The 17,779-nt window shown below is 55.3% G+C and overlaps 1 protein-coding gene across 3 annotated transcripts; it reads right to left on the minus strand.

The window, feature by feature from the left end:
- Positions 1-2,563: 2,563 nt before the first annotated feature.
- Positions 2,564-17,078, minus strand: ZNF275 (zinc finger protein 275). 3 transcript variants are annotated; one of them, XM_055122748.1, is made up of 5 exons: positions 16,854-17,078; positions 9,172-9,255; positions 8,638-8,707; positions 7,691-8,296; positions 2,564-3,511 (listed from the first exon to the last, which is right to left on the minus strand). In XM_055122748.1, the coding sequence occupies exons 4-5, from the start codon at positions 8,285-8,287 to the stop codon at positions 3,422-3,424; spliced, it is 687 nt and encodes a 228-aa protein (XP_054978723.1). In that variant the 5' UTR covers positions 8,288-8,296; positions 8,638-8,707; positions 9,172-9,255; positions 16,854-17,078; the 3' UTR covers positions 2,564-3,421. The 3 variants fall into 3 exon arrangements, with proteins under 3 accessions (XP_054978723.1, XP_054978725.1, XP_054978724.1); XM_055122750.1 differs by having other exon boundaries at positions 2,564-3,622; XM_055122749.1 differs by having other exon boundaries at positions 16,829-17,078.
- Between the last annotated feature and the right edge of the window lie 701 nt (positions 17,079-17,779).

Here is a 17,779-nt window from a genome sequence, read left to right on the forward strand (position 1 = left end):
GGGCACCACCGCTGCCCAGGCTGTCCTGCATGCCCAGAGGCTGGAAGGATTTGCACCAGTGGCTCTTTTGTCCCCGGTCTAGCCCTCAGCCCCAGGATCTCTCTCCCATAGCGGGGAGGTGAAAGACTGGGTACCCCTTATCCACCTGTCCCCACTATAACAGAGATCAAAAGGCCCAGATAGGGTTTGGGGCAGGGGTGGGTAGAGGAGGTGTGGGGGGGAGGGTCGGGGGCTGGCTCTGAGGGTGCCTGGTACAGGGCCCACCTTGTGCCCCCACCTGGACGTGCTGCAGGACCCTGGCAGCACACCAGTCCCCCAGCTCTGCATACTGGTCCGCCAGTTCCTCATCTGCCTCCCCGAGCTGCAGCACCAGCCAGAGCACCATCATGGGCACGGCCATGGAGTCTGTGCTTGGAAGCTGGACCAGCCCTGGCCTGCTGGGTCCTCCTACACCCAGTGTATGATCTGTATTGGTGGGTGGGTCCCAAGGGAACAAAGCAGCTGTGGAGGATGGAGGAACCTCTTCCAGATAGGCAGCTGCATGGAAGACTCCAGCTTGTGAAACCAGGGACTGGAGCCTGGAGGGAGGAACTGGCTGTAGCAGTGTGCGAGTTCCCTCTACACCTGTCAGTGGAGGTAACCCTTTAGTGAAAGGGTTACCCTGGGCCCTCATGCTGGGGCCTTTTGGCTCCTTGGATCTTGCTTGAGTGCACTGTCCTTGAGGGTAAAGATGATTTCATGTCTTTTGGGTGTTGCGCACACAGACGCTGCTCAGTACATATGTGTTGAAGGAGTCAGCATTGAGTGCTGGGTGGGAGAAGGCCCGGGACTTTTCTGGCCTGTCCTGCTGGCAAAAGACTGGTGCTTTTTCAAACTCACCTGCAGGTAGAGCAACGAGCCCAGCTCATGCCCAGCAACAATGAGCAGGGCTTCACTACCACCCACCTCATCAAGAGCCTAGCTGCTGCAGTTTGCCTTGCTGGGGTGCCTCTGCATCTGGGAAATTACATGCAGGGAGCATAACCTTCCCATGACCTGGCAGAAGGGCACTCGGGATGGGCTGGGGATGTGGACCTGACATTATGGAAGCTTCTTAGGAGACACATCGTTGAGGAGGGCAAGCTGCAATGCTGCTAACTCTATCCCACCAGAGCACAAGCCCTGGCTGGGAGATGATACTGGAGTTTCAACCCAGCCTCACATGGTCCCCCTGAGCACTGCCAAGGGAGCACTACTGAGCAGAGTTAGGAACAGCCCTTCTAGAGAGCTGGGTGTGGTCACTCCTCAATAAAGCTGAACCCCGATTCCTAGTGATGTGTGTTGGGGACAGGTTTGAGCCTGGCCAGTCCCTGACACCCTAACCCTCTTAGGATGGTGTCAGGATGTGAGGTCAGAGCGAGGTCCCGGGAGAGGGATGTATGTTCTTTGAGGACTCGAAAGCAAATGAAAGTAGCTGGAGGCTCCTCAGGAAGAGGGCCCACCCTGGACACCCCACTGTGGCCACGCTGATCTTGAACTTGCAATGCCCAGAACTGGGAGAAAGTCACCCTGCCTGTGAGCCTCCAACCACGAGGGGTGTGCTGGGGCCACTGAGGGAGCACAGCAGACCAGTGGTCCACTCAGGTGGGCTAGGACAATGTGGACTGGGGGGACCTGGGCAGCAAGCCTTGGGGGACTGGAGAGCTATAGTACAGCAGGTCAGGTTTGATGTTTGGCAATCTGTACGCTCCCCCAAGCACACCAGGAGTGATTCCTGAGTGTCGAGCCAGGAGTGACCCCTGAGCGACGGGTATGCCCTCACCCCAAATAAATTTTTAGGAAATAGGCCTTCAGAGGAGGTTAGTGTTGGAGAAGTGCTCTGGGTGTGGAGGACACTAGAAACATTTGCAGCCCCTATTAGGGACTCCCAGGCAAATGGCCCAGGCTGTGCCCTCCCCCGGGAACCAAGAATTGGCTTTCCAGACTTCTGGCCTTGACTGGGCACAACCAACCTTACCAGAAGAGTTTGCACATGCTTGGAGGGAAATGTGGGCAGATTTTTTAGAAGTCGGGTGTTGGGAAAGCCCCGAAGGAACGGCTCTTGCCAAAGAAATGGCAACCGAGCAGAGCAGCACTATGACAGAGCCACTGACATCCAATGCGGCAGGACGGAGCTGCTAAGGGACAGGCCAGAGCTGATCTCCTTCATGTGGAGACGAGGCCCTGGTCACCAAGAAGGGAGGAGTCATCCTGCTTACGCAGCCTCGGGAGGCTGGCAGACCCTCAAATCCTAGAAACCCCTTCTGTCACCCCACTTCTCTGTTCCCTAGGGGAGCTACTCAGGGTCCAGCCTGGAATGGGGAAAGGCCGGATTGGGACAGGGAAGTCGGGTGATGGGTCCCCGTGACTGAGGAACAGTTTCAATTCAGGACACGGTATCTGTCATCAGGGGGCTGTAGCAAACAGCAAAGACCCCAATCCCAAGGGTGGGGCAGGCAAGGCAACTTGGGGCCTCTAGAGGGGGCAGGGTCCAGTGGGGGCAAGCAGCAGGGGGACGAGAAAGAAGGCCAAGAAACCCAAGGTGTTCATTCAACATTGATTTATTCAAAACTACATGGTGCAAGGCACTGTGCTAGCTCTGCTAGGGAGCAGGACACAAAGGACCATCCCGTCTCTAAGAGCTCACAACTGGACGGGCGGGGAAAAGCTCTAGTGCAAGGCTGAGTATAGGAAGTGCCATAGAACAGACAGGTTAGGCCAGGAGGAAGGAGGGCTGGCAACCAAAACGTGAACTGGGGTGGGGTGTGGGCACTGGAACTGAGCGCTGGTTCTCAGGTCTGCATACAGTATTGGGGGGTCACAATGAAAGAGACCACTTCCACATCCGAAAGCAAACACCTGAACAGATACAGTGAGAACCACAGAACAGAAGCAGACTAGTACCAAAGGGCCCCAGTTCCATGGATCGGCCGCACAGAACAAGATCCATCCAGAATCAAGAACAGGAAGAGTGGCGGGTTCACTCATTTCCTGGGGCAAAGGCAGGCTCAGTACAGGAACAACACCCCGACACAAAGGCATTGGGCCAGCTCTCTGAGACTTGAAGGCAGAGCTTTCGGCCATCCCAGCGAACACACATAGGAATGTTTCGAGACAGGTGTTTACAACAGCCAGGTGGGGTGTGGGCCAGATCAGGGCTGGAGGCAAACCAGACACAGTTCTCGGAAAGCAGCCGAAGGGAAGCAGCAATTGGCTTGCGGAGGACCGTGGCAACCGGCAACCCTCTCAAATTGCCTCGAAGTCAAGGGAGTCTGGTGGCTGTGCCAGGCTCCACTCATGGTGCTGGATGGAGGCAGTTCAGGGGCCTATGGTTCTTCAAGCCGGTGCCCGCAGGGACAGCCCCTCTAGGTCCTGGCTGGCATGTTCTTTCTTCCAACACCAATTACCAACGGGTTTCTGGGTTTCCAGGCAGCTCTGATGGCTGGTTGATGCCCTGAAGTCTGGGCTTCGGTTCCGGTCGGACCTGGGTGGTCTGGAAAGGGGGTGGGGGTCACATGGCACACAATAGGGCCAAAGCCCAGGAAACGTGGACTGCAGCACCACGCAAGAAAGATGCCCACTGCCACCACAGGGTGGGCTAATTCTGGAAATGGGACACAAACAATCAACAGTTAATCTTATAAGCAGCAAAAAGGGTAAACAATTTCTCTCGAAATTTTCGGCAAGTATTCAAAACTCTACTGAAAGCAATAGGAGGGGGTCCTCCAGAACAGAGGACAAGGACGCATTTCAAACAGGCAGAGGCAGCACGCCTTAGCCTCCCTCTGCTCCCTGCGCCCCTTGCCACAGGACCACATGAGACTGGGAAGAACAAAATGAGGTAGATACACGAATGCATAGACAAGCACACACAACAGGAAGCTTTATCCCATTTGGCATCTGACATATCCCCAGGGACCAAGAGGCCAACACAGAAGTGGGTGGAGTTATAGGGCACACGTTGAAGCCACACACTGCTTGCGTTTGGAGAGAGCACGGACTTCACACACCAACACAGTGATGGGAAAGACGTGGTATTTGGTGTTAACTCCAGAAGAGAGTTGGAGAGAACATTCTAGAACCAAGAATGGAGAGCAGTAGGAGTGCAGAGTGGTAGAACAAGACAGCACTGTTTTGGCTGGGGAGAAATGAAGCAGTGACACTGCTCAAGAGCAGAGCTAACACTGCATCCGGATCCTTCAGAAAACATGACCGAGCACTCACAAATGGGCAAGTGCTGGCAGAGCACTTCTGGGTAAAGGTGCCAGCTTGCCCCTGGGGATGTCAACATTCTTTACCAACTAACAGTTGTAGCAAACACAGTGTAACAGGTTGAGTGAGTGAGAGAGAACTGATGGGAGGAAAGAAGTGACTTCAGACATGATCCACAACCACTGCAAGACTGAAGCCACGGAATGACAGGATGGCTATGTAACAAGTGTTGTGGCTGCTCTCTAGCCCGCGGCTAGGGACTGAGTTGCCTCAGGGACCCACCACAGTGACCAAGGGCCACTTGCAAGTCCCTTTTGATTAGCATCAAAGGGATCACCATGGGACCCCATTTTCCCGGAATGGGAGGCCTACTGGCCTCAACCTCATTTAGGCCCATGGGAGAGGCCCACTTGGTCATGCCCTCTGGTGCCTCCCAGACATTGCTCAGAAGGACACTCAACCCATAGGCTCCACCAGCCCCTGGGCGGGGCCATGTTCCTGGACAACCCTTGCTGCTTCTCCCTCTAAGGGAGAAGTGTGCAGGCATCAGCCGAGCCCAGGAAGCCCAGCTTTGACTTCTATGCCACATGGGGCCATCAGAAGGGTCCGAGTGCCTTCTGGACCCTTGTTTTGTGCCCCTTTGGGGCATGGCTGCTGCAAGCCACAGCTCAGGCCTGCCATGGTTTGCTTCTGTTACCAGGATTGGAGCTGCCAGAGGGACAGTTTCTCTCCAGCCTCTGCTCTATTGCCGTCTCAGACAGGGCTGTTCAGTAAGTGATGTCAGAACACGTGGGTGAATTTCCCTCTAGGCGCCAAAAATGAGAGCAACTGAACCATCCTCTTTCTGCTTCCAGAGTCGCTCGTTAGGAGGTGACTATGACCCACGCGAAGGCATCAAGTCAGGTGAGTGAGTCTTCATGTGTTGGTGATGTCTCCAGGGTGGAGCTACTTCTTAGGCATGGAACCCTGCTCCAGGGGTGCCCAAGGCTCCCTCCTAGGAGACTGAAGGCTGGCAGGCTTGCTGCTGCCAAGACCAAGTTTGGGCTACCCCATTGATCTTGGTGAGGCCCTGCCCTGTGGCTGAAGGCTGTGGCTCCACTAACAAACAGTTCAAGCATCTGGGCCAAACTGTGATGGGAGTTTCTCTTCTGTGCCTGAGCGGCCAGCTGATTATATTACTGCCCCTCATATACAGAGTCTGCAACTGGGGTGCAGAATGGGCCTGCTTGTCCGACCCATCGCTGGCCGCCACCATCTGCTGGGTCACGACTGTTCGTGACTCGGCATTTATCAAATTCTGGAGGAAAATATCATTATGCCTAACGACTGAAACCATGAAACTTACAAGTTCTTGAACAACAGTGAAGGCTTCAATAGGGCAGAACTAAAGTTGGGCAAAACAGAAATGTCCCCAAACTGCTCAAAGGAGTAAAGGAAGAAAATTGAAGAGACTTTCACGCTCAATAGAGAAAGGACTGCTCAAGTCAACACAGCCAAAGGTAACTGGGCCAAGGAGATGAGCAGACAACTTGCACTCAAGAAGAGATATGGATAAAGTCATCACAGGAGAGAAGGATGATGAGCTTGGGACCAACAGTGCTAAGGACGGGGATGACAGCAAGGTCCCCTCTGAGGTCGCTCTGTAAGTGTGAGGATGACAGCAAGGGCCCCCAGTGAGGTTCCTCCCTGATGATGTGAAATCTTAAGTCATCTCAACAACCTTAGAAGTAGGTCCTGCAGTCACCCATTTACTAAGCTGGAATCAGAAGGGCAGAGAAGTACCATTGAGGTCCCTATCAGGAGAAGCTATGGTTCCCCAAAAGGAAGCATCATTTCGCACTTGAGCCGCTCCCCATTTTCAGGGGGCTGCTCTCTCAACAAATTTACTTTGAACAAACTAGTGTTGCTAGAGGATAAGCCTCAGTAGCCTGTAACCAATCCCAATTGGTGCTAGTTTGGGATCCTCAGGCAAGTCACTCAACTGGATGCAATTAAGAAAAAAGGATAAAGAGGGAATTTTATCCTGATTTGGTAATTATTCCTCAGATTGTGAACTCACTTGGGCAAGGTTTTAAATGCCACAAAAACTTTGACAAAATGAACCCAGAAACAAAAACCCACAAAAAACCCTTAAGTGTCTATGCTGTCAAGTTAAGAGGACAAGTGAAAGAAAATGTTACAGGGACCCCACAGTGGTGGTGGGGGGCAATTTCTACTTAGTGTTATGCAGGGATTGTCAGCGCAACAGGGCACAGAGCTCAGAGGGAGGCAAGTCCCTGGATGTGCTTTGGAAGTGAAAGTTTAAAAGGGGCTTGGGGAACGTGAGGACAAGGGGTCAGAAACGCCATGAGGAGTTAGACTAAACTTATCTGGGGCAAAGTGTGGGGAAGGGGCACTTTCTAAGTTAATATATTATTCTATGTGATATACAGTGTCTCTGCATAACTAAAGCAATAAATTAAATATAAGACATCTCTGTACTCTATGTACATCCCTATCGATTGAGAAATTCAAGTAGGCCAAAAACCTTTGGGGTGATCTTTTCAGGAAAGTCGGGACCGCATTACACTGAGCTGAGGTCAGGTTCCCAGGGTGGGGGATGGAGAGTGGAGAGGCCCCATCCAGCTCTCCCTCCTGCATCCTCAGTGAACCCACGGCAAGACCCATCCAGAAATGGCGAGGTGACTCTCCGAGGGCACAACACGGACACTTTAGAAATTGCTGGTGGCAGTAGTAGATATTGGTTCCCCCCTTCTTCAGTGAACTCAGAAGTGTTCACTGCGCTGTTCATCTCCCTTGACTCTGCCACCCCCCTGCCTGGGGAGCGGCCCAGGGGGCCGCTGCCCCCCTACTCCTGGTGGCTGGGCTGGCGCTTGGAGATGCGGCCGCACTGGTTGCCCTCACAGCGCCGGGCTCCACTGTGGGTCCTGCGGTGGCGGCTGAGGCCAGAGCTGCGGCAGAAAGCCTTGCCACACTGGCCACACTCATACGGCTTGAGGCCGCTGTGGATTCGCCGGTGCTTGATGAGGTCGGAGGGCCCGCGGAAAGCCTTGCCGCAGTCGCCACACGAGTAGGGCCGCTCGCCCGTGTGGATGCGCTGGTGCTCCAGCAGGCTGGAGCTCTGGCGGAAGGCCTTGCCGCACTGCGTGCACGCGTAGGGCCTCTCGCCGGTGTGGATGCGCCGGTGCTTGGTGAGCTCAGAACTGCGGCGAAAAAGCTTGCCGCAGTGGCCACACACGTAGGGCTTGGCGCCGCTGTGGATGCGCTGGTGCTCGGCCAGGCCACCCACGGCACGGAACGACTTGCCACAGTCGTCACAGTCGAAGGGTGGGTGGGCGCTGGGCGCGTGCGGGTGCTTGAGCAGCTCGGGCGGCTCCAGGAAGCCGCGGCTGCACGAGCTGCAGGTGAGGGGCCGCTCGGCCGCATGCTGCTTCTGGTGACGAAAGAGATGGCTACCCACCTTGAATGCGCGGCCGCACTCCTCGCAGGCCCACGGCTTCTCGCGGCTATGAACGCGCAGGTGCTGGCTCAGGCCTGCGTTCTTCTTGAACCGTTTGCCGCACTCCTCGCACTTGAAGGCCTTGGTCTCCCTCTCTGGACGCTCACGCTTGCGGGCCTCGGCGCGGGGGGCCGGGCGGGGCTCTGGGCGGGGTGCTGGGCGCGGGGCCGAGGGTCGGGGGCCCGGGCGCGGTGCGGTGGGCCTTGGGGCCGGGCCTGCAGCCTGGCTTGGGCCGGGACGTGGGGCCCGTGGAGGCGGCGGGGGCATGTGGCTCTTGCGGTGCTCGTTGAAGTCGCCCACCTTGCGGAAGACCTTGCCGCAATCATGGCACTTCCAGCCCTTCTGCTCACTGTGGATGCGCTGGTGCTGCACCAGGAGAGCCTTGAGCCGGAAAGCATCCCCGCACTCTTTGCAGGAGAAGAAATGCTCGATGAGCAGATTCTGGGCGGCCCCGCCCTTGCCCTCCACATCCCCTTTCTGCTTTGCTTCGGGCCCAGGCGGCTGACTGCCCCGCAGGGAGCTAGTACTCGCCATCTCCTGTGGCAGGCTGTCACCCATGGGTGCTTTCTGAAACGAGAGGGGAGACAGTGAGCAGGAGGGGGCCTGCGGAGCTCCAAGGTGCAGAACTGAGGCCTCCTTTCCTGGGACTGACTACCAGAACCCGCCCATGTGCAGCCGCGGTCTCCAGCCCCTACACTTTGGCTCCCCGAGCCCAGCTGTCTCCCCGCTCCCAACTTTTTCACAGTCTGCAGGCTTATACCCAGCAGTGCTCAGGGGGCACTCCTGGCAGTACTGGAGTGCTCTACGCAGTGCCAAGGATGGAATCTGTGTCAGCCGCAGGCAAGCTAAGCACCTTCACCCCTATACTGAAGCTCTCCTGCCCTTTGTCGGGTTTCATTCTTACTCACCAGAAAGCCAAGCTGGATCTAAGTGGAAGGCTCTCTGGAAGCAGGTGGGCACCCCAACAGCTACTCCTGCCTATGAACAAGCAAACAGGTTATGACGTCAACCACACACAGGGGCTGGGATTGCCTGACTCCTAACGTAAGTCCTCTGCCCCATTCACACGTTTTTCCAGCTTCTGGGGCTGCACCATCCAGCTCTATCCCTCTCAGAGAGCTTATCCTTCTCCCTGTATCTTCCGGATCCTGGACTTCAAGCCCACCACAATCCCCAAAGCTGACCCCACCATTCATGAGCAGGTATTGATTGTGCACACAAGCTGGCATGTCAGTCCCAAAAGGGATTCAGAGGGCAGTGGCCAGTCTTGGGTTTCTCTCCCAGTAAGGAGAGTTTGATTCTTTTTGAGCTGGGCCATTAGGAGTCAGGGCTTGGCAGACCCATCCCAGGTGACCCCTCACCCCAATGCTAGCAGTGCAGGACCAAGGCAGGTGACCAAGTTGGTGGTAGGTAAGAGAGGGGAGGGGAAGGTGTGTCCTTACCCACGCGTTTGTGGTCTGGGTGTGCTGGGGTCCTCTGCTGGGGGTGCAGCTGTAATCACTCCCTGCCTGTGAGGCACCGAGGCACTGTGGAAAGAATTCCCAGGGACAATCAGTCCTTGAATCCATGTGAGAAAGAGACAGGGTTGGGAGCTGTGGAGAGGGTCTGGAGTGAGAACATGTGGCTAACACAGGCATCAAGAATAAGGTCTCGGAGGGCTTGGTGTCCACTCCACAACCCCAAAATAACATAAGAAGAAATGAACAGAAGCAGGGGATTCTTTCTGGTTTGGCAGGAAACAAAAACCTGGATCAGGGGCTGGAGTGATAGCACAGTGGTTAGAGCGTTTGCCTTGCACATGGCTGACCTGGGTTCGATTCTCAATATCCCATATGGTCCCCTGAGCACTGCCGGGAGTAATTTCTGAGTGCAAAGCCAGGAGTAACCCCTGTGCATCTCCAGGTGTGACCCCAAAAGCAAAAAAAAATCTCAAAAACCTGGATCAGACACTGGAGGAGAAAGAGGTAACACACAGCATGGGGCCAGGCTTCCAGGGCAGGGCAAAGCCTTGTATGGCCACGCCCTGGTCCATGGCAAAGGCTCTGGGTGATGAGAAGACAGTGAGTGTGAGAGTATTGTGGGCAAAATGAACAGTTGAACCAAAGCAGTCTCAAAGATCCCTCTTTCAACACAAAGCCACTAAATAAAATGTCTGAGTAATATGTACACGTTACCTTTTCTTTTCAGGCTGCGAAAGTGTAAAGTGTAAGGTAATAGTGCGGCAGAGGCCGCCTGCTCCAGTGGATTCAAAGAAATGGAACAAAGGGGCTCTTCTGGTTTCAGGCTACTCCACTCACTTGGTAATTGACTGAAAAAGCAGCCCTTTCCCACTAGGTAAAGATAGATGAAACCCAGACGATCAAGACTAGTGATCCAACTAGAGGCTCTGCAAACAGCAATGGGCAGAGACTTCTGCTCTGGCCAGGGTGGAGTCACCTGGCACTGAATGCCCTGCTATAAACAAAGAAAGAGCAAACTGGTCAGTCTGTAAGCCATGGCAGTTTTGACTCCTGAGGTGGCAGGTAATGCAGAATCCAGATGCTCAGGAAGAGAGCACAAGACAGGAGCCAGCACAAGGTCCACCTGATGGCTGGCTTTCAGGTGACGCTACAGGCTAAAGGCCCCAAACTAAGCTGGGGTGTGTCCTGAAATTGAGGAGAAACAGACTATTACTTGGGTTGGCCACCAGAAGGTACTGAACAGAGTTTCAGAAAGGAGGGAGCTGTGCAGAAAAAGAGCTTCTAGAAATCTGTATGTGGCTGCCTGGGAGCCCTTCCTAAACACTAAGCCAGGCATGTGGACAGGGAATCCAAAAGAATGCGCCCCCCTCCATTAGCTCCCCCCAACAGTAGTGTTCCTACAGTGACCTAGGTGCTTAGGAGAGGCCATCAGTAGAGGCCATCAGGCGATGCCTTAGTAGGCTGATCTATTCCTGGGGCACAGCACCCCTAGACCTAAGGGATGAGACTAGTCCACAAATAAGCACTCCAACTCTCATGTCCCAAAGCAAGAAAAATGGTCAAAACAGTCAACCACATAATCTCCACCATGTCCAACACTTGACCCACATGGCCAAAGTGCCAAGAAGTAGAAAACTGGGCTCCGCAGCAAAGATAACTGAACAGAAACAACCAAACAGGACAGCTGAGGAACGTCCGGAAAGTGCAACAGCTAGCTGGAGTGGGGACGAGCACTGAAAACCAGAACAAGAGAGATAGAGGCGATAAGCCCGAACCAAGTGGGACTCCCGGAAGTGAATGCTTCATTGGATGTGAGCAACAGATCAAATACCACAAAGAGGAAAAAAAAGAGGAGGCCTGAAGACAAAACCAAATACAAGTCAGGAAGACAAAAGTCCAAACTTGGGAAACTATGCTCTGTGATGTGAGGGTGAACAACAGCGGCCTGGCATGAAGCCCCCCACTCCCCTCCACGGAATGTGGGAGCATGAAGGAAGGGGCAGCCCAAGAACCATTACAAACTGACACATGAAACCAATAAATACCGCCCAGTAACACAGAGCAGAGCGCTGTGGTGGGAAATCAGGGAGAAGGAGAAAAAACCCTAAAGCAGCCAGAGGAGGAAAGACATTCTCCACAGAGGGAGAGAGATAAGGACCATCACTAACTCCTTAGAAAATGTGCCAACCAGCAAAGTGACGAACACAAACAACTGCAGAGCGGAAAACTGTCCTCCCAGAACTATCTGCTCAGGGCAAATACCCTTTCTGAGATAAAGAAAGGCGTATCAAAAACCCTTTCATGGCCAGGGGCTGGAGCGATAGCACAGTGGGTAGGGTGTTTGCCTTGCACGTGGCCGACCCGGGTTCGATTCCCAGCATCCCATATGGTCCCCTGAGCACCCTCAGGGATAATTCCTGAGTACAGAGCCAGGAGGAACCCCTGTGCATCGCCGGGTGTGACCCAAAAAGCCAAAAAAAAAACCCAAAAAACCCTTTCATGCCCAGGCCGAAGCTGAGAGGACACTGAGCAACTGGCCCTGCAGGACAGGACGCTAGTTCAGAGAAAGGCCCAAAAAAGTTCAAAAAGTAAAACCACAGAAAAAGGTGGTCATGCATCAAGGAAGGAAGGGCATCACATATGCAAATATGCAGAGGTGCAGCATACACTTCAGCTCCCTCTGCTTTTACGCCTTCACAGAAACACTGACCATTCTAAGCACTGAGTAATGAGGGGTTGCTAACATATGCAGAAGACAAAATGTGATTGCTGGCCTTAGAAAGCCCCCATGCTAATATAAGCCACAAGCCGTTCTAAAAGATATTCCCAAAAGAAATTGAAAGAAAAAGGGAATAAGAACAGATGGGGCAAATAGATGGCCACATAAAGCAGGGTTCACCATATTGGCAATTAAGTTAGCTAGAAATGGCCCCAACCCCCAATTCAAAAGGCAGATAATCAGATAGTGTTCAAAACAGGATGGGTGGGGGCTACCGGAGAGCATAGCAGTGTGTGGAGGAATACCCTCTCTAGGGCTGCTAGCAAGCCAAGTGTGCCGAGTTGCCGTCTCCTGTTTTGAACACCACCTGATGTGTGTACAAGGATGCTGTGTCATTTGCATACCGGTGACATTACCTAACAATGCAGTTCTCCAAATATGAAGGGCTGTGGGTGCAGGTGCTCTCTGCTAGAAACCAGCCATGGAAAAACCTTCATGAGATGACCCAGATGGGTGAAAAGTGAAAGGAGGCAAAGCAACATACTCCCACTGGCAGCAAGCACGTGACTTGTGCCAACACCATGGAATGAAGAAGGTGAGCAGGCCCTGGGCTTCGGTTACACTGCCAAGGAACCTGGAGCTGGGGATAGCCAGAAAACGGAAGCCTCAGCATATAAACGCAACAGGTGGGTAGGAAACCAGAAAACAGATACCGAACAAGAGAGGGAAACAAAAATAAACTCAACAGGGAGTCAACGGAGGAGATTACAAAAAACGCACGTTTCCCATAGAAAATGTGGAGGCTGTTGATTACAAATCCAAAGCGGGCAGGGGAAAGGGAGAGGATGGCGAAGTGCCCATTTGCATCTTAGGGGGAAAGGGAGTACAGAGGGTGACTCACAGCTCCAGGAAGCACAGCGCTACGGAGACGCGCTGGTCTCGGAAGCATTCGGAGACTGAATGCTACATGGCTCTGCGAGTCAGCAAATCCCCAAGTCTTGGCCCTCTGGGGTACAGCCTGGTCAGACAGATGCTCACCCAGGAGAGGAACAGTGTCCTTGGAGGCAGCCCTTAGTGGGTGCCAGGCTGATGTTCCCCTGGAAGCCCACTGACATCCATCTTGTCTGTTTTTAGGCCAAACCTGGCAGCACTCAGTGCTTACTGCTGGTTCTGTGCTCAAGGGGCCAAACAGGGTGTCAGCGCTTGAACCCTGGTCAGCCTCACACTGCGCTATGGCTCCTTTAACTGACAACTCCTGCAAGGGGGCTTCGCACTGTGTGAGCAACGCTGCAGGAGCTCGGTGGCAGCATCTGCCAAACAGTGAGGCAACAGAGTCAACGGGGAGGGACATCCCTGCCTTCAGGGGGCTCCCACATCTCCAGCACCCTGTTTCTAGCCTCACTAGCTGCATCTACTTCCGGTCACTTATCCCCTTCACCCCCCTCCCTTCACAGAAGGCAAGCCTGGACAGAGCGGGAGGGGGCAGTTGCCTAGGATCCAGTTCCTAAGATACATGGGACCCCCACGAGAGTCATGAGAAATAAGATGTGAGTGTGCAGGAGAGGGTCCTCAGGCCATCCTGGGAAGATGGGCCTGGGAGTCTTCCCCCATATTTCACTGGCAATCCTTCTCCCGGTGTTCCATTTACTTGAGTGGATCTGGGCATGATTAACTGTTGAAACGCTGAGGCCACAGCCCCCATGTGAATTCTAATTATCCCTTCCTGTCCCGGGCTCACCCAAGGGACAGACGCAGGCTGCACATTGTCACCCACTTGTAACAGTCTCTGAGAACAGAGGGAGTTCATTCAGGAGGTGCTCGGAACAATGGCAGGGAAAGTGAGCTATTTCCCACAAAGGGCCGAGAACCTGCACAATCAACTGAGAGTACAGTGGGTGCGTCAGAAGCAAAGGAGGGTCGGAAGAATGGGCAGAACTGCAGCTATGGACTCAGTTCCCTCAATACCAGAGGCCATCTGATCTCTCAGGACGCATACCCATACAACTGCTCTACTAGGAACCGGTGGCATGAATCTGGAAATGAAGCCAGGTGCTGTGACAAAATGCAGGTATCCAAAGTGGACTTGCAGAGTCAAGGTCAAATCAAGCCCAGGAGAAACACGAAGAACATTGTTAGCTGTAAATGACAGAGGATGCCACGGACCTGGGACATCGATCCCTCCTGCTGGATGGGGACAGTAATGTACACCCTCTACCCCCCACGGAAAAGAAAAGAAAACCTAACTCCTAACAAATCTCACCCATGGTCCCCCTTCTTCAACCGGGACCTGCTGCTTGTTCCCACAACTCCCCAATCAGGTGTAATGTTGGCTTTCACTTGGTCTGCACCACAGGTCACCCTCACTGCCATTGTGCTGTCCCCCCATCCCCCGCCCCAAAGCCTGCCACTAGTCTGAAAAACTGCTTCTGAAAACAGAAGCGCTCCTGTGAAGAAACGTTCTGCAGGTACGTTTTAGATGACAAGGTCAAAGGTACCAATTTATTGAAGTGGAGTTTGCGGCATAGAATCAGGACTACCGAGAGACCAGATAAATACCCACCCGCTTGGGTCTGCAAGAGCAGTCCAAGGGTCTCTGAGGAACAGCCAGCCAGCTGTCACAAACCCTTGGCCTCCTGTCAGCAAAACGTGCGAGCTTCGGTTGTGGAGGACAACAGGTGGCTCATGGAGCCAGTTTGGTTGGGACATAGAGCAACATCATCCTGTGAGGTATCTTCAGTCTACGTAACTCTGCAAACACCTAATGCCACGTGGATGCCTTCAGCTCCCGACACCCCATCCTCCTTACTGGATTCTCAGTATCCTGAGTCCAGCCCCTTGGACTGGCAGGTCTGTGTCTGTGCCACAGGAGCCTGGCATACGTGGAAACAGATGCACTTCCAAAGCAGAAATGCTATTTTGCACCATCTTGCCTTCCTTGCCAGGGGGACCTTCTGAGAGCCCAGCCAGCCTGAGGGCCAGCCAGCGTGGGACAGCTGCACCTACGCCTGAAGAACACTGAGTCTCCAAGCAATTCAATGCAGACTGCTAAGTGTAGCAGGGATGGGGCACCCCCATTAGATGTGGGCCGGGGGCGCGGGCAGGAGCAGACATGGGCGCACCTTCTGGGAATAGCCTGTTTGTGCCAGTGCTTGAGCTAAGGACAGGCCGAGACACTGACAGCTTCCCAGTCACCCTGCTGGCTGTCCTGCCATTTCTCAGCTAGGCCAGGAGCTGGTTGGGACCCCCTGGATGGTGCAAGTAAAGTGGCAGAATCCTAAAAGGGCCCACAGAGAGCATGAGATTCACCAGGGAAGCTGGTTTCACGTGGGATTATTGTATGTGTCTTTTTTGGGGCATGTGGGTGGTTAGGCATCTGTGCCCTAAGTCTTCCCCAGTTTCCCTCTCACTCGGCTGGGCACCTGGCCCTTTCTGTTTAGGTTTCCCTGTTCTTTCCCTTCTATAAAAAGCCAGAAGGTAGAGCAGAAGGGGACTTTGTAGTGTTTGTCGTACTCAGTTGTGGCAGTTCCCCGAGGATACACAGGGCATTGATCAAAAACTCAGAGGGAATTTTAAGTCTAAATTCGAAGTCAAGCTTCCCAGAGGCGTCACTGCCCAGGAGAGGAAAGGTCTCAGTGGCTGAGCAATGACTGGTCCTGGAGTGCCCAGGCACCTTGGGATAGGGCTGGAGGAGCGGGTACAAATGATGCCATCCTGGGTAAAATCTGAGTGAGAGTGGAGAGGGGCTGTGGGGAGGGGGGTTTCAAGCAGCTTCCTGGGGCTGTGAGGCAGCGCGGGTCCTGCTGGGACCCCAGTGCCTGGTGGACCCCTGGGGCGAGACTTGACTCTGCAGTGATATTCTCTGGAAACCCTCACCCAAGGGCCAGAATTCATTGCTTCACAGGGTTGTTTAGTGTGCAGCCGGACCGTTTTGGGACACAGACGTGATTGCGGCCCGCAATGTGCAGGGCGCCTCTACTCCCCGGCCCACTGGGGGCGGGGTTGAAGCGACATTAGTACCCAGAGGGGGTGCTGTTCTGGCAAGCCTATTAGCAATCCCTGGGTGAAGGAAAGGAAAAATGTCGGGTCCGAGATTGAGGAGAAAAAAACCCGGTGCTGACCAAGAAGCAGGAGGGGCCGGACCGGCGCTGTCTGGAGGGCGCCGGTTGGAACAGGGTGGGAACCTCTGGGAAAAGCGCCAAGACAGTGGGGGGGGGGTGCGCGAAAGGGACCACGGGGCCCCGGGTGAGCGTGGGGGCTGCGGGTGACAAGAGGCATATCATGGCTGAAATCTAGACTGGACCGCTAAAGAGTTTGAGGAGGCAGTGGTGTAGGAGATGAGCCCCCTTCCCGAAGGACATAGAAAACGCACAGTTCTGGGCTGCCCCCAGCCGTTCCTCGGCTTTTGGGGTACTCCGCTCGCTGCCACCCCCACCCTCCCGGCCAAACTGCGGCCCGACTGCTACCCCAATAGAATGCCGGGACCCCCACCCTCATCCCAGCTCACCCACCAGACGCCCGGGACTGCGGCTCGCCCCTCCGCAGTCCGGGGGGTGGAGAGAAAAGGCCACCCTCTCTCCGCCGCCCCCTCCCCCAACATCCCCCCAAACCCGCGTAAGCCTCCGCGCGTCCGAGATTCCCGCCCCTGAACTCCGCCCCCCGCGGGAAGGCCTTCGGGCCTCCTCGTACCCGCCATCCCGGACGCTTCCATCCCTCCGGGGCCGAACGGCCTCCCGCGGGCCCGGACCCGCACGCCCCGCCGCCGCCACCCCCCCGCACAAGCTCGCCCCGGCCGGCCCCCCGCACACTCGGCCGCCGCCGGCGCGGGCACTGCGGCGAGGCACCTTCGGGCGCGCCGCACACGGTCTCAGGCCGCCCCGCACATCTTCCCGCGGGCCGGACGCCCCGCGCGCCGCGCCGCACCTTGCCCGTCGGCGGGCGCGCTCACCTCGGCGCGGCACCTCGACCGGCGACGACTCCGCGGCTGGCCGACGACGCTCCGGCTCCGCGACGACGCCCGGGCTCGGCGGCGGCCGACGCACAGCTCTCGGCGGAGCGGCGCGGCCGCTGGAGCGGGCGCTGCCGCGGCCCAGGCAGGCCCGGCGTGGCAGGAAGCGCCCGGAGCTCCTCGCGCCTGGCAGGGCTCGGCGGCTCTGCAGCGCGTTTCCGGAGCTCCGGGCTCCGCCGCCGCCGGCTATTAAAAGGAGCGAGGCCCCGCCCCGGCCACCGCCCCGCCCTAATCGCCGCTCCTGATAGGTCCGAAACGGAGTAGGGTGGGGAGGAGGCGGGGCTGGGGAGGGGGCGGCTCAGACCCAGGCAGTCCAGGGGGGCGCGCTAATGAATGAACGGGCCGCCGGCCCGGGAAACCGGTAGGAAGGAAGGGATGCAGAGGACCCGCTCTGCACAAAGCGCCGTCTGGACAGGAGTGAGGGTGTAAGGGATGAGAACCGTGCGTGAAGCAGAGCGAATCCAACCCTCACTGCGGGATTCAACCTGCTGACTGAGTCACCGAGGGTGTTTGGAGCCCTCGCGTTGCGGGTCACTGAAAATACTGCTGTGAGCAAAACCAACCTCATCCCTACCTGCTCCTCTGAAGCAAAAAAGCTCGGGGGTGTGCACGCGCGTGTATACGCGCGCTCACGCACACGCACACACACTCATGTGGGAATTAAACGAATTTGACTTAATTTCCAAACAGCAGGTCGTACTATGCTGCAAGCAGTGCCAGCCAGATCCAGATGAAGTTGTTGCCAGTCAACAAAATCTAGGAAACTGCTGTTTCCTTTCAGTGTGCTAAGCCTGTGGATGCTTTCTCGAAGATTCCTGCTTCAAACCGAAGATGATAATAAACAAGGATAAACACATAACACACAC

This window comes from Sorex araneus, chromosome X, assembly GCF_027595985.1.
Source record: "Sorex araneus isolate mSorAra2 chromosome X, mSorAra2.pri, whole genome shotgun sequence".
Taxonomy (NCBI): Eukaryota; Metazoa; Chordata; class Mammalia; order Eulipotyphla; family Soricidae; genus Sorex; species Sorex araneus.

What these genes read in the sequence shown, in the direction of transcription:
- ZNF275 (XM_055122748.1), bottom strand. Translation starts at nt 8,287, where the DNA reads ATGGGTGACAGCCTGCCACAGGAGATGGCGAGTACTAGCTCCCTGCGG. An exon ending in AGTGCGGCCGCGCATTCAAG is followed by an intron (nt 3,512 to 7,690) that starts GTGGGTAGCCAT and finishes CCCCCTTTCCAG; the next exon opens with ACCACCCAGGTCCGACCGGA.